This window comes from Fusarium poae, chromosome 1 (assembly GCF_019609905.1).
Source record: "Fusarium poae strain DAOMC 252244 chromosome 1, whole genome shotgun sequence".
NCBI classification, from domain to species: domain Eukaryota; kingdom Fungi; phylum Ascomycota; class Sordariomycetes; order Hypocreales; family Nectriaceae; genus Fusarium; species Fusarium poae.
In genome coordinates, this window is record NC_058399.1 from 8,729,976 (window position 1) to 8,742,091 (window position 12,116).

General features: G+C 47.9%; 4 protein-coding genes across 4 annotated transcripts; 3 read left to right on the forward strand and 1 right to left on the reverse strand.

Annotated features, from left to right (window-relative positions):
* Positions 1 to 1,561: 1,561 nt before the first annotated feature.
* Positions 1,562 to 2,544, forward strand: FPOAC1_002852 (uncharacterized protein; the record flags this gene model as incomplete). Its single annotated transcript, XM_044847426.1, has 6 exons — positions 1,562 to 2,044; positions 2,095 to 2,142; positions 2,198 to 2,230; positions 2,286 to 2,369; positions 2,427 to 2,460; positions 2,519 to 2,544. The coding sequence occupies 6 exons, from the start codon at positions 1,562 to 1,564 to the stop codon at positions 2,542 to 2,544; spliced, it is 708 nt and encodes a 235-aa protein (XP_044713342.1).
* Positions 2,545 to 5,013: 2,469 nt separating this feature from the next.
* Positions 5,014 to 6,596, forward strand: FPOAC1_002853 (uncharacterized protein; the record flags this gene model as incomplete). The annotated part of the gene is made up of 3 exons (XM_044847427.1): positions 5,014 to 5,119; positions 5,171 to 5,608; positions 5,716 to 6,596. 3 exons carry the CDS (start codon positions 5,014 to 5,016, stop codon positions 6,594 to 6,596), a joined length of 1,425 nt encoding a protein of 474 aa, XP_044713343.1.
* A 1,473-nt stretch (positions 6,597 to 8,069) lies between these two features.
* FPOAC1_002854 (uncharacterized protein) lies at positions 8,070 to 9,257 on the forward strand (the record flags this gene model as incomplete). The annotated part of the gene is made up of 1 exon (XM_044847428.1): positions 8,070 to 9,257. The coding sequence occupies one exon, from the start codon at positions 8,070 to 8,072 to the stop codon at positions 9,255 to 9,257; it is 1,188 nt and encodes a 395-aa protein (XP_044713344.1).
* Positions 9,258 to 9,563: 306 nt separating this feature from the next.
* FPOAC1_002855 (uncharacterized protein) lies at positions 9,564 to 10,376 on the reverse strand (the record flags this gene model as incomplete). The annotated part of the gene is made up of 1 exon (XM_044847429.1): positions 9,564 to 10,376. The coding sequence occupies one exon, from the start codon at positions 10,374 to 10,376 to the stop codon at positions 9,564 to 9,566; it is 813 nt and encodes a 270-aa protein (XP_044713345.1).
* Positions 10,377 to 12,116: the final 1,740 nt, after the last annotated feature.

Here is a 12,116-nt window from a genome sequence, read left to right on the forward strand (position 1 = left end):
CTACCATCACAGCCTTACATGATCTATGTAAAACTTTGCTACCTTCCACACGCGACCGCGCCAAATCACACACACGCTACGCGTATTCATTTTGTCTGGTTAATTGCCCTTTGTCTGGCTTGTCACAACCCCAGCACCAATCCTTTTTCACATCAACGTCTCTCCAACCACCCGAAAAAGAACGGGGCCTAATGAATATTCACTGTATTTGCCTCGGCCGCTACACCAACACTGCAATGCATATGACTTGCACGTTGGTACAGAGGCCTCGAAGAGCATAGCATCCACTGAGACGTCGAACGTTTTTGTCTATCAAGCCCTCACTAACCACAAAAGTTAACGACAGATAAAAAACAAAAGAATTAAGATACCGCGACTACTTGGTACTTGCGTGGAGACTGAGAAAAAAAGGACGGCATTTCACCCTATCTTATCCTGAAAATTTACCAACCAGAACACGAGGTTGGGTTTCCCCTACGCCCTAGCTCCCCTCCCCAGCAGAGAACATCTCGAATACTTCCAGACACACTCACACATCTCTTGTGTGTATTTGTCTTGCAGCAGTTTGTGACGCGAAACTGTACTTGTTGTTGTTCTACCTCTCTGTCATCAGCACATACTCTGCCTACAGCAATAGTCAAGTTCTTGCCCGTGAGTAAAAACCATTTCATTTTTTTTTTTACGTCGTCATCATTGGATTTGCAAAGTCCAAGCTTCAATCTCTGAAGAACCTCTCGCGTCTTGCGCCGTCGCGTCTCGTCTTTGCGCCTTAGTGCCCACGAACTACTACCGTTCCGCAACAGACTAGAAAGCCGATACTGTACAGGCAGATCTTAGTATGGTACATCATACCATCCGTGCAAGGCCAGGGTTATTTGCTCATGGTTTTCGAGGTCTTGATGTTGACAATGATACAACTCATCTCAGCTCAGCTCAGACCCTGGTCGCGTCGCCCTCAGCTTGCGCGTATTGCAGACCCACCTTGGTACTGTCGACTTACCAGTCAGCGTTATCAAAAAGTCTTTTTGTATTGCAATACTGTCGCGTCAGCGTCTCACGACTTGGATACAATGTTGCTTTCTTTATTAAAAATATTAAGTGCTAATACTAGTGTCGCATTAGATCATGCAGCAGTGGCAAGTCGGGCCCGTCCCGGAGTATGTTTACTCCAACTCAACTCATCAACCAAATGAGATGCAGTAAGTATTTGCCCTTGACTTGCTTTGTACCCATGATCTCTTGGCTCCTCTTACCTGCCACACGGCGAAACCCTTTACTGTCCTGTATCACCCGAGCATCATTGTTTTGGCATGGCCCATAGCCATTGTCTTCTATGGTGTCTTGCGACCTCACTACACTTCCACCAAACACCTGTAATCGTTCACCCACCAAACTACAGCTACACACAGGCTTCTTGCTCACACGGAAATGACGTGAATGCTTGCAGTGCTGTGGAAGTATTGAACACCACACCCAGTCATATCGCTAGTAGGGTCCCATAATGAGGCAACACTGCTAACCAGCACGCCTCGATAGCAACCCTCATCAGTACCAGACGGACATGGCCCGTCGTAATGACCAACATCAATTCCAGCAGTACGCTCAGCCTAATATGGCACCGCAGCAACAGCAGCCCCCCCAGCAGCAACAACATCACCCAGCGCCTGTTCAACCTCCCATGAATGTTCCTCAGCAACCCCCTAATGGTCCTGCGCCGCCCCAGCAAACGCCTACGCCTACGCCTGCTCCGGCAGGTCGGCAGCGGAAACGGCCAGCACCTTCCGCTGCTCCTCCTCCGGCCACAGTTGCCGCTCCTGCACCTGTCACTCCCTCCCAAGTCCAGCCACCTGTGGCAGCTCCGCCTGCACCTCAGACAGTGATCCCCCAACCTCCGCCTCAAGCCCCTACAGATGATGCGAATGCGCAAGTAATTGCACCTCCACCGGCAAAGAAGAGCCGGACCAACACCCCCTGGACACCGCAAGAAGAGCTTCGCCTGAAGCAGATGCGAGATGCTGGCAACAGCTGGGCAGAAATCGCCAAAGTGAGTACTGTATACTGATTCATATGAGCTGTATATTGACTTACGACTAGACTTTCCCCACCCGCACGGAAGGATCCGTCAAAAAGCATTGGTACAAGGTATGCTCTACGGTACTGTACATATAGATAAGTTCAAGTAGCTAACCGAGATCAGGACATGCATTATGCAGAATTTGCAGAGGACGAGGTAACCGCCGTTCGCCCCGAATACTGAGCAACCAAGCTGACCTCCCCCTCATCAGAGTCAAGCGTTGTTGAACGCAATCAAGGAGTACGAGAACAACAAGTGGAAGGTGATTGGGCAGAAGGTCGGGAAGCCTGCCAAGGTACGCGCACTCACCCCAAAGGTATCATAAGACATGGAAAGCTAATAGTCAAAACAGGCTTGCGAGCAGTACGCCAAAGAACATTTCCCGGGTATGGCTACAAAGTTTCGTTTGTGATTTGAAGGACTCAATTAGGCTGACATGAACAGATCTGTTCAACAATTCCAAAAGGTAGAACTGCCCAAAGCGTTGCCGGGCACAAGCTTCACGACCCCACAACGCTGCAACTGATTCGTGACCCGATGCAATACCTATAGCAAAGGGAAAAGTAAAGCAACAAAACTTTGATAAAAATCAGCAGTGGCGTCTGCATAGGATACACCCGGGAAACTGTTTAATGCGATAATTATGGACTTCTTTCTCACCCATTCATGAGATATGGCAGAGAGCTTTGTTACCACTCTTTCGGACTGGATATGGTTAGGATAAGGATATGGCACGGAAAGGAAGGAAAAATGGAAGAACATGCGCAGAAGGATATGAAGCTGTATTGGTGTAATGGTGATGGATGAAGGATGCCCGAGGAAGATGAAGCCGTTTCTAGACGGGGAGTGGTGAAGATGACGGCTTTCTGGTTGTTTTCTCTTCTCTTTTCCTCTTTTCTTTCTTATCCTGGTGAGAGGAGGAGACTGTTCGTTTTAGGCCTGATTACTTATACCCCAATGCCTGGAGTTGATTCCTTGCGCACAAGGCTTGATCCTTTTGGAGTGATGTGTATGCGATGTGACTTTTTACCGATGAAGTACATGTCTATTGTCCGATCCGCTTGGTTGGTCAATTCGTCTGCGTAGTCTCTATGGGTGGCAATCAATCTTGATCACCAAGTACATAGACAAACCAGGAAGGTCAATAGCTGCTGGATCCTGGTGATTTGTGTTTGGTAGGCCTGCAGGTTCGACCAGGATTTGTAATATCCATGACATGACATGTCTTTGCTCTTCCCTGTCAGGGTGTTGCATGGGGATGGGTTGTTGGGTACCTGTCAGGTGTAGTTTGTGGCGGCGGGAGAGGCAGTGTTGTGTGACAGAAGGATGAAATGTGAGAGGCAGAAGCAATAACGGCGATGCATGATGGCGTCGAAGATTAATGGGAGATTATAAGACGTCGATTTATTACAGTTTTGCTAGACGGTACCTACAATGCAAATCAACGTACTAGTGCTGTATCATGCAATGTGAGGAAAACTGGACCAGAATGAAGGGGGTGCGCGGTACTATGTACGTATTGTGATGAGCAGGGGTAGATTTCTGACCTGAAGTCTGTGGTGATGGTTCGTCTTCACCTTTACTGTCGTTGAGATCAAGGGGATTGAGAACTGTTCTCTAGAGTCAATAGAGTCGTATTGTAGTGCGGCGGGTAAATGGACGATCAGGTCAAACTCAATCGTTTTGGTTGAACTTTGTTGACGATAGAGGATGCAGTTTCTGAGGGGAATGCAAGGTACAATTTTGTATACTAAGAACCAGCACAAGGCAAGCAAGGGAGAACGATGTGTGCTGTATCAGCTCTTGGATAGAGCCTCTGATTTAAAGCATAGCATAGGTAGCCTCAATTGCATGGATGAATCTGCTTCGATCAAGTCTGTCTGTTCGGGCACCTGTATCTCAATACGAAGTGCATCTACAGGGCATCGGGGGAGGTGACCTAGAAGGTAACATCGCCTGTTGATATGGAGGAAATCAGGGGCCATGCTGGGGAGTCAGGCCAGGGTAGGCTAGGTCGAGGGTCTCAGGCGCGTGATGGCAGAACGAGCCGATCACCAAATTTGGGTACTGGTGAGTAATGATTGGTCAGGTCCAGTGTCTTATCTCTAGAATGGTTTAGTGTGTCAGTGCATCTAAACGAAAATGGGTGTTGCTTGTGTCTTGTGTCTGTGTCTGGAGTCTCGGCACGAGAAGACGAGGAGCCGACCTGAAAAGTGCGGTTCGTTTCTTTCTTTAATCCCTCCTACCTACTCCTCCTTCCCCGGATTTCTCTCTCTTACGTCTCCGTCCGTGTGTGCGTGTGTAGATACAACTCGTCTTTTCTTTCTTGCTCTTTTGTCTGCTACCTAATCTATCACATCCCATCGTTTACCATCTTTTTCTTTCAGGAAGAAAAGATAGTATTGGTGGTATTCACCAATCGTTTTTTCAATCATATTCATTCGTTGTCACACAGAAAACGAGTTTAGTTCCACTATCGATCCATCACCGATCCCGAGAAGCGTGCGACAATTTCTTCAACCCAACAATCGTTTTCCGTATTCCTTCTGCTCTCGTTGAGAAGGACGTAGAAATCATTCAAGGGAGGAAGAAGAAAGTGTTGTATTCAGGGGATAAGGACGCGCAAACCACTCTGCGGCCCGCATTCCAGCACCCTTTCTTCCCGATCGATAGAATATCAGCAAATTCGAGCTTCGTCAAAGCACGCACCTTAATCAACAGCAAAATAAACCCGAGTCGTTCGCTTGCTGGGTTTGCTTTGACTGTCGTTTTCTCTATCAAAACAGCAGTCGTTACAATAACAACCTTAATTCGACACCTCAACCGACCTGTCGAACAATACCGAATCTTTAATTAGGAGGCGCTTTCGTATCAACGCCTCTTCCGTCGAACTACATCAGCATACCTGTTTTTAGTCGACTGTTTATTTCTTATTCATAATGTTGCGATCACTCGTTGTCGCTGCCCTTTTGGGCGCTAGCTCTGTCGCTGCTGTCAAGTGCACGCGCGACAGTCACTGCCCCGAGGACTCTCCTTGCTGCTCCAGTATGTCGCCTCTGCAGGTCTTTACGTCTCTGTATATCTAACATGTCACAGCCTACGGTGAATGCGGCGTTGGCGCCTACTGCCTTGGTGGTTGCGATCCAACAATGTCCTTCTCTCTCGACTCTTGTGTTCCTGCTCCCGTCTGCCAGGATCGCAAGATGAAGATGAACTCTCTTGATAGGATTGTCGATATCGGCAAATACCTGGGTGATTCTGACAAGGCCGACTGGGTTGCGCAGGGCGAGCCTGTTGTCTTCAAGGACAACGTTCTTCTTACCATGCCCAAGGACAGTGTAGGTACTCTCCTGTCTTCCACCGTCTACATGTGGTATGGCAATGTCAAGGCTCGCTTCAAGACTAGCCGTGGCGCTGGTGTCATTACTGCTTTCATTCTTTTCTCTGATGTCAAGGACGAGATCGATTACGAATTTGTCGGCACTGAGCTCAGCGATGCCCAGACAAATTACTACTTTCAGGGAATCACCAACTGTAAGTCGCTTTCAAGGTTGCACAGCAAGGTAGTCCCTTGTTTGTGACACAGCGTGAAATACTCACGTGATCAATTTATTTGACATGCATGGCTAACAATTCGTCAGACGAGAACTCAGAAAACATTACGCTCTCTGACACCTTTGCCAACTACCATGACTACGAAATCCGATGGACCCCTGACAAGATCGAGTGGTGGGTCGATGGCAAGATGGGCCGAAGCCTGGACAAGAAAGATACCTGGAACGCTACCTCCAAGAACTTCATGTTCCCCCAGACTCCCTCTCGAGTCCAGCTCTCCCTCTGGCCCGGCGGTAAGGAGGGTAACGCAGAGGGTACCATAGCCTGGGCGGGTGGACCTATCGACTGGGACCATCCTGATATTCAGAAGAGCGGCTACTACTATTCTGCGTTCTCCGATGTCGAGATTGAGTGCTTTAAAACCAAGTCAGCTCCTGGTACCAACTCTGGAAAGAGTTACTGGTACAACAACGAGGTCGCTACCAACGACACTATTGTCGATGGTGACAAGAGACACACTATTGCTTCTCTGATGGCCACTGGTGAAGATATGGACAAGGGAAAGAAGAAGGAAGAGAAGAAGAAGGAGGATAAGAGCAAAGACGACGACAAGGACAAGGACGACAAGGACAAGGACAAGGACGACGATGAAGACGACGACGACGAGCCTGCTACAATTCCTGGCGGCTCTAACGGTGCCCCCACAAATGATCACAGTGACGGAGACGATAGCAGCAGTGGCTCAGGCTCAAGCTCAGGCAGCGCCCCCAAGGGTAATCCTGAGGGTACAGATGACACTGAGCCTGCTGACACCACCAACTGTGATACCAGCAGCTTTAACCAAGAATGCGGCAAGTCAGGGTCTAGTAAGAGCAGCTCTGAGGATGGCGGTTCCAATGCTGGGTCAAGGAACGGCGCGAGTGCGTTGGCCATCATCATTGCAGGTGGTGCCCTGTTCTGGTTGTAATCAACATATTCGTCTGAGTGTTCGGTCCTGCGCTTCCTTCCCATCGAGTCCTCTCTCACCGCTCTTTATTATATAGCATCTCATTGCGCTTTCCCTTTTGTCTCTACCATATTTTTCCATGGTGGTTGGTTGGCTTTTGAGACTTTTTTGTATGTAATGTCTTTCTCTTCTTCTTTCTCGAGTGTATATTTTCGATAGTAGAGGGATGTTAATGGTGAATGGGGTTTTGCATGGAATTGAATATTCTCTTTTAAAAGTGTTATCATGTATGAAGTGCATATGTGATGGGAGGACGACTTGTTATACACGATGAACCGCGTAGTCTTGAGTGTTGTTGGTTATGTGTCAGTTATGGATATCTATGTTTGTGATTGAGTACTCGGTCAGACTTTGTTGGCCGTCATGGCATGATGAGAGCATCCGTGTTGAGATGACAGGTGACTAAAATCTCACGTTTGTCATGTAGAAGGATCGTTGTTTACATGAAGGCCTGTCCTTGTTGTTTCTTTGTCTTGAGCCGAGTCGAGAAACCAGTTCAGTCGCTGGCCTTTGCAAGGGGACAATGATATCAGCCCTATTTGCTATCCTATCCAAAACATATCAGTCATACAAAATCAATGAAGAAAAAGCCTCATAGACATCCACATGGGTTCAGGCGCGTTTGCCAAAGTTCTAATCCAATCCTTTTGCATCTTGGCAATCTTTTTGTAAACGCCAGGCCTTTAAGCGCTTATAGCCCCTGGAGAAGGGGGAAACTTGGGGCATTTCATTGGTGGATAGGTGATTCTTGGCTTTGTTTCGTTTCATGTTGCACTCTACTTTGCTTTTTTGGGGCTTTCGGGGCTTTCGTTCAGTGGCCATAGCTCTACAAGACTGCCTAAAGTGCAGCGCTGCACAGCCTCCATCCACTTTGATCGGGTGGCTACTAGGTACAGTGCCCGGGCATCTTTTTCTTTTACCCCTGGATCATCCAAAGGATCAGCCAAAAGCCAATCTATTCTTTGTCTCGTTCCAATCACGACGATGCGCCTCCACTGAACCTCCCTCTTGAAAGAGAGTTGAGCAAGGATCTGCTTGAATGAATGAATGGATTTACATATTCAAGAGACATGGATTAGAGTCCTTCCTTTTTGTTCTATGGTTCACTTGCTGGCCCCTTCGTTGAGGCTGAGGCTTATTTTCTCAAAGCTTTTATTTTATATATACTTCATTCCCCCGCCCATTCTTCTCACAGCCTCCCCAGAAACAAAATCCTTTGACGCATTCAGCCTCCTTTCATTTTAAAACGCATCTTATCCCCGTCGTTTCTATTCTTGTTTACTTTAAAGATTGGACTGGCTCCTGATCTTGGTTCTCTACAAACTTTTTGTTTACTTGATACCCACTCACTCACTACCTACTACTTACATCCGACATCGATTGTCAATTTGTATATCACATCTCCAGCTGGATCAACTACATACATAACGAATCATGAAGTTCACTTCTACTGGCCTCATGGCCTCCCTCGCTGCTTCGGCTTCGGCTTCAGCCCTTCCCCAATTCGCTCGCAGCTCATACCCTGCCCCTTCGGCATCTGCCTCTTCTTCTCCTGCCCGCATCCTCCTTGGAAACTCTGGTCACATCTACGTTGCCGACTTTACCCCCAAGACGGGCAAGTTCGAGATCAGCATTAACGAAGAGATTGAGGGTGGAAACTCGTGGATGGCCTTTGCCGAGCCCAACTTGCTCTATGCCGTCGATGAGAACTCGAATGAGCTGCGTCTCTTTAACCTGAACCTCAAGACCAACCAACTCAATCTTACGACTAAGAAGACTGGCAGCACTGGTGTTGTCCACCTCGAGTTCAACTCTGATAAAAGTCGCATGGTTGGTGCTGCTTACGGAAACGGTACCATTGATGTTTGGAACACAAAGGATGGTGGCCTGGAGCTCATAAAGACCATCAAGTCTCCTGGCAAGCTCGGCCCCAACAAGGAGCGTCAGGATACTCCTCATCCTCATCAGGCCAACCTCGATCCTTCAGGCCGTTACTTCGCTGTCAACGATCTTGGCACCGACTCTGTCGTCCTTATCGACTCCAAGAACGACGCTTTCACAGCAAAGAACATCCCCATCGAGGCTGGCTGTGGTCCTCGTCACGGCGTCTTCTACCCTCGCGGCCAGGACAAGGCCACACATTACATCATCGCCTGTGAACTGAGCAACCAGGCTCTCGTCTACTCAGTCACCTACAAGGCCAACACCCTCGCTCTCAAGCACTACCAGTCCATTTCCACCTACGGCAAGGATGCTCCCGCCAAGGATATTAAGAAGGCTGCTGTTGGTGAGATCATCCTTAGTCCCAGCAACAAGGATGTCTACATCTCCAACCGTCTCTCCGGACAAAAGACTGACTCTATTGCTCGTTTCACCATTGCCGAGTGCGGAACTCTGACTTATGCTGAGACTGTTTCTTCTGGTGGTCTCCTGCCCCGTATGATGAGCTTCAGCTTGACTGCTAAGCACATCTTTGTCGGTAACCAGGATGGTACCAATGGCCTTGTCGCTCTGAAGCGTGGCTCTGATGGCAAGCTTGTTGAGAAGCCCGTCGGCAGCCTTCCTGGCTCTGTGTTTGGCGAAGCTCTATTCGGACCCCAGTACGTTCAGCAGATCGCCTAAATAGTGGATCTATAAGCCAACGTCAGTGAATACTCTTCTTGTTTAAATGGCGCTTTTGGTGTTTTTTTTTGGGGGGGGGGGCTGGTAGGATATATCCTGGTTCTGCCCTTGGAAAGTGAAAAGGGCACGATTATTTTCCAAAACATGTTTAGCATTCTATTTCGTCAATTGACAATTCTTCTATATCCTGGTATCAAAAAAGCAAACGCCTCGTGAAACAATTCGTGAATGAGAGACATGTGAGTAATGCGGTGTGTGGTCCTTTGTACCGTACTCTTTCTTTCGGTCCGTTATTCATCATCAAGTTCAATCCGAACTTGAATCACTTGCCATTCCTGCTCCTCCTCGCCCTGATGTATCCTCTAATCTGTCTTTGATATGACTATACTCCTCGTCCAGCAGTTCTGGATCTGAACATTTGTGTGCCGTCTCAAAGTCTACCAGGACAGCTTCACCGTCAGGCCCGATGAGGAAGTTGTGTTTGTTGATGTCCCCATGCAAGATTCCTAGCTCGTGTAGCTTGCGTAGACTGTGCTGGCACGCAGCCAGGTCTTCGGGCTCAGCGGTCCTTGCACCGCGTATCTCCTCAACCAGGAAACCAATGACCCTCCCATTCTCGTGGATGTGTCCGAGAAACACTGGACCGATTCCTCGGCCGTGGATCCACTCATACGAAGTCGTCTCGGCTGCGAAATAGGGGATCTCCCAAGGAAACTGGGCAAACTTTGCCAAGACGGGCTTCTTGAAGCTGGGGTGAGTCACGCGAAAGACGGTCTGGCGGACGCGGTCAAGCTGTTTGAGCTCAAGGTGATTTATCATGGTTTCGTGCCAAACATTTCCGATGCCTGGGAGACTACTTCTCCTAGTCTCGCAGAAAAAGGGCTTTCCTGTGTGACTGTCTTTCCCAACCCGACCTTCGTTCCAGTCTCCTGGGGGGAAGACGGGGAGTTGAGGGAGGAGGATGGGTTCGTATGTGCGGTCTTCTGGCGGGATGAGACCGCCATCTAGAGTGACGTATCTTACATGAGCGCCGTCGACGAGGAAGCGGTATTCACTCTTTTCGTCCGTTTCTGCGTCTGTGAGGACGGCAAGTAATCTGACGTTGTTGTTGTGTTTCATTATGAGTTGTTAAGAGATGAGGGACTCAGTAGGAGTGAGTCCCGTAGATGAGCTATATCGTGGAGACAGACGGGGGTGGCCAGTAGCCACAAATGAATGGATGGAGTAGTGATTGAGATAGTAGAGTACAAGGAAATGTAGTTTATAAGCGATTGATCAAGTATAGAGAATAAGAAAGAGAGAGAGAGAGATAGAGAGAGAGGAGAAAGAGCAAGGCCAGTCTTTTAGTCGTGGTTGTAACCCCTGGGTAAAGAGTGAGGGGCTCACTGTATGTACTGTACTGTACTGTAGTAGTGGTAGTGGTAGGTCTCGGTAATCTGTATGTAATTGCGCTTTGACTGGTAGACGGGACAAGGTTATAGGGCCCCCCGATACTGAAAGTGAGCTACGTAGTGTCAGTCTATAACCGGGGTAGTTAGTTAGTTAGTCTGATGATTATTTATCGTCAGTTGAATAGGAAGATTTTCTCGTGATGGCATACAATTTGTTCTTATACATATTCGTATATATCTTCCTCTTCCTGTTGCATCAGTCATCCTCACACTCCAACAGCCAGCTGGACGTTGAGTTCATCCACTACTGATCAGCTAGTTAAACTAAACATAGGGCGGATCCGTACTATGGACAATTAGTCAGTACGTAGTAAGTTTGCCAAGACGTGGATGCGGAATGAATCTCGCCAACTTCCGAGTGGGAACTGACACTACAGCAGGTGTTACGGATACTGTAGTATGTAACTAATGATGCAACTGTAGCGATGAACTTTGGCCGAGCCGAGTCATGGCCCTGTCGTGTTTGTGTAAGTGAGGCGGTTCGGTTCAATCCCCTGACCCTTGACAGGGGGGGTTGTTTATGTAGTTACGTTAGTTAGTTGGGTATGGCGTTGTCTATTCGCTTACTGTTAGAGTCAATATGCGAGAGACATTGTTGAGTTGAGGCTCACAAAAGCAAAGTGATCTTCATGTTAGTACATACTGTACATATGTACATACTCTACATGGGATTTCACCCTCCAATCATGTCTTACTATGTACATGTGAATGGTGTCGTACGATTGGTAACCAGACGTTGCTCAAATGCCTCAATGGCTGGCTGGTTGATGCGCTGTCAACTCAAGTGAGCCACAGCAGATGCTTCAATCGTTCATGTATTCACTTTAGGAAGCTGGAGATGCAATTTGTTCTCTACACTAACTCTTGCATCACTTATCATATTGTTTCTCACGGCTATACTACCCTCAGCTAACCTCTTATTCCCATAATGTCCTTCCTACCTCGGACTCTCATAAACATCATCTCAAAATTCACATTACACAACAGTCTCACCCATACACAAGCCCTCGCCTCAGATTGCAATGATTGGAACAAGCCTACACGCCTACGCTGTCCTTGGGAGCCACTACATGTCGTCGGGCTGCAGCGGCATATGCATTACTACCATCCCTCCTCCAATCTAATGTTGCTCAACAACGGCCTCTTCCCTTTTATCCTCTCTTACACACACCAACACGACACTGAACTCGAGGTTTCTGCCTGACGTTTGTTCATTGCGATAAACTTATTTATCCATCTTCAGGCCTCATCCGAGCGGATGAGCATCTCTTTGTTTCTGCACAATGAATAACTGCATAACCTTGGTGTCACTGGACGCCCGTTTTACACTTTGATGTTTTAACTCGTTTTCTTGTTCATGAAATATTGGCTTGTATGGGATGTATATTCCACTATCTTCGCCTCATCT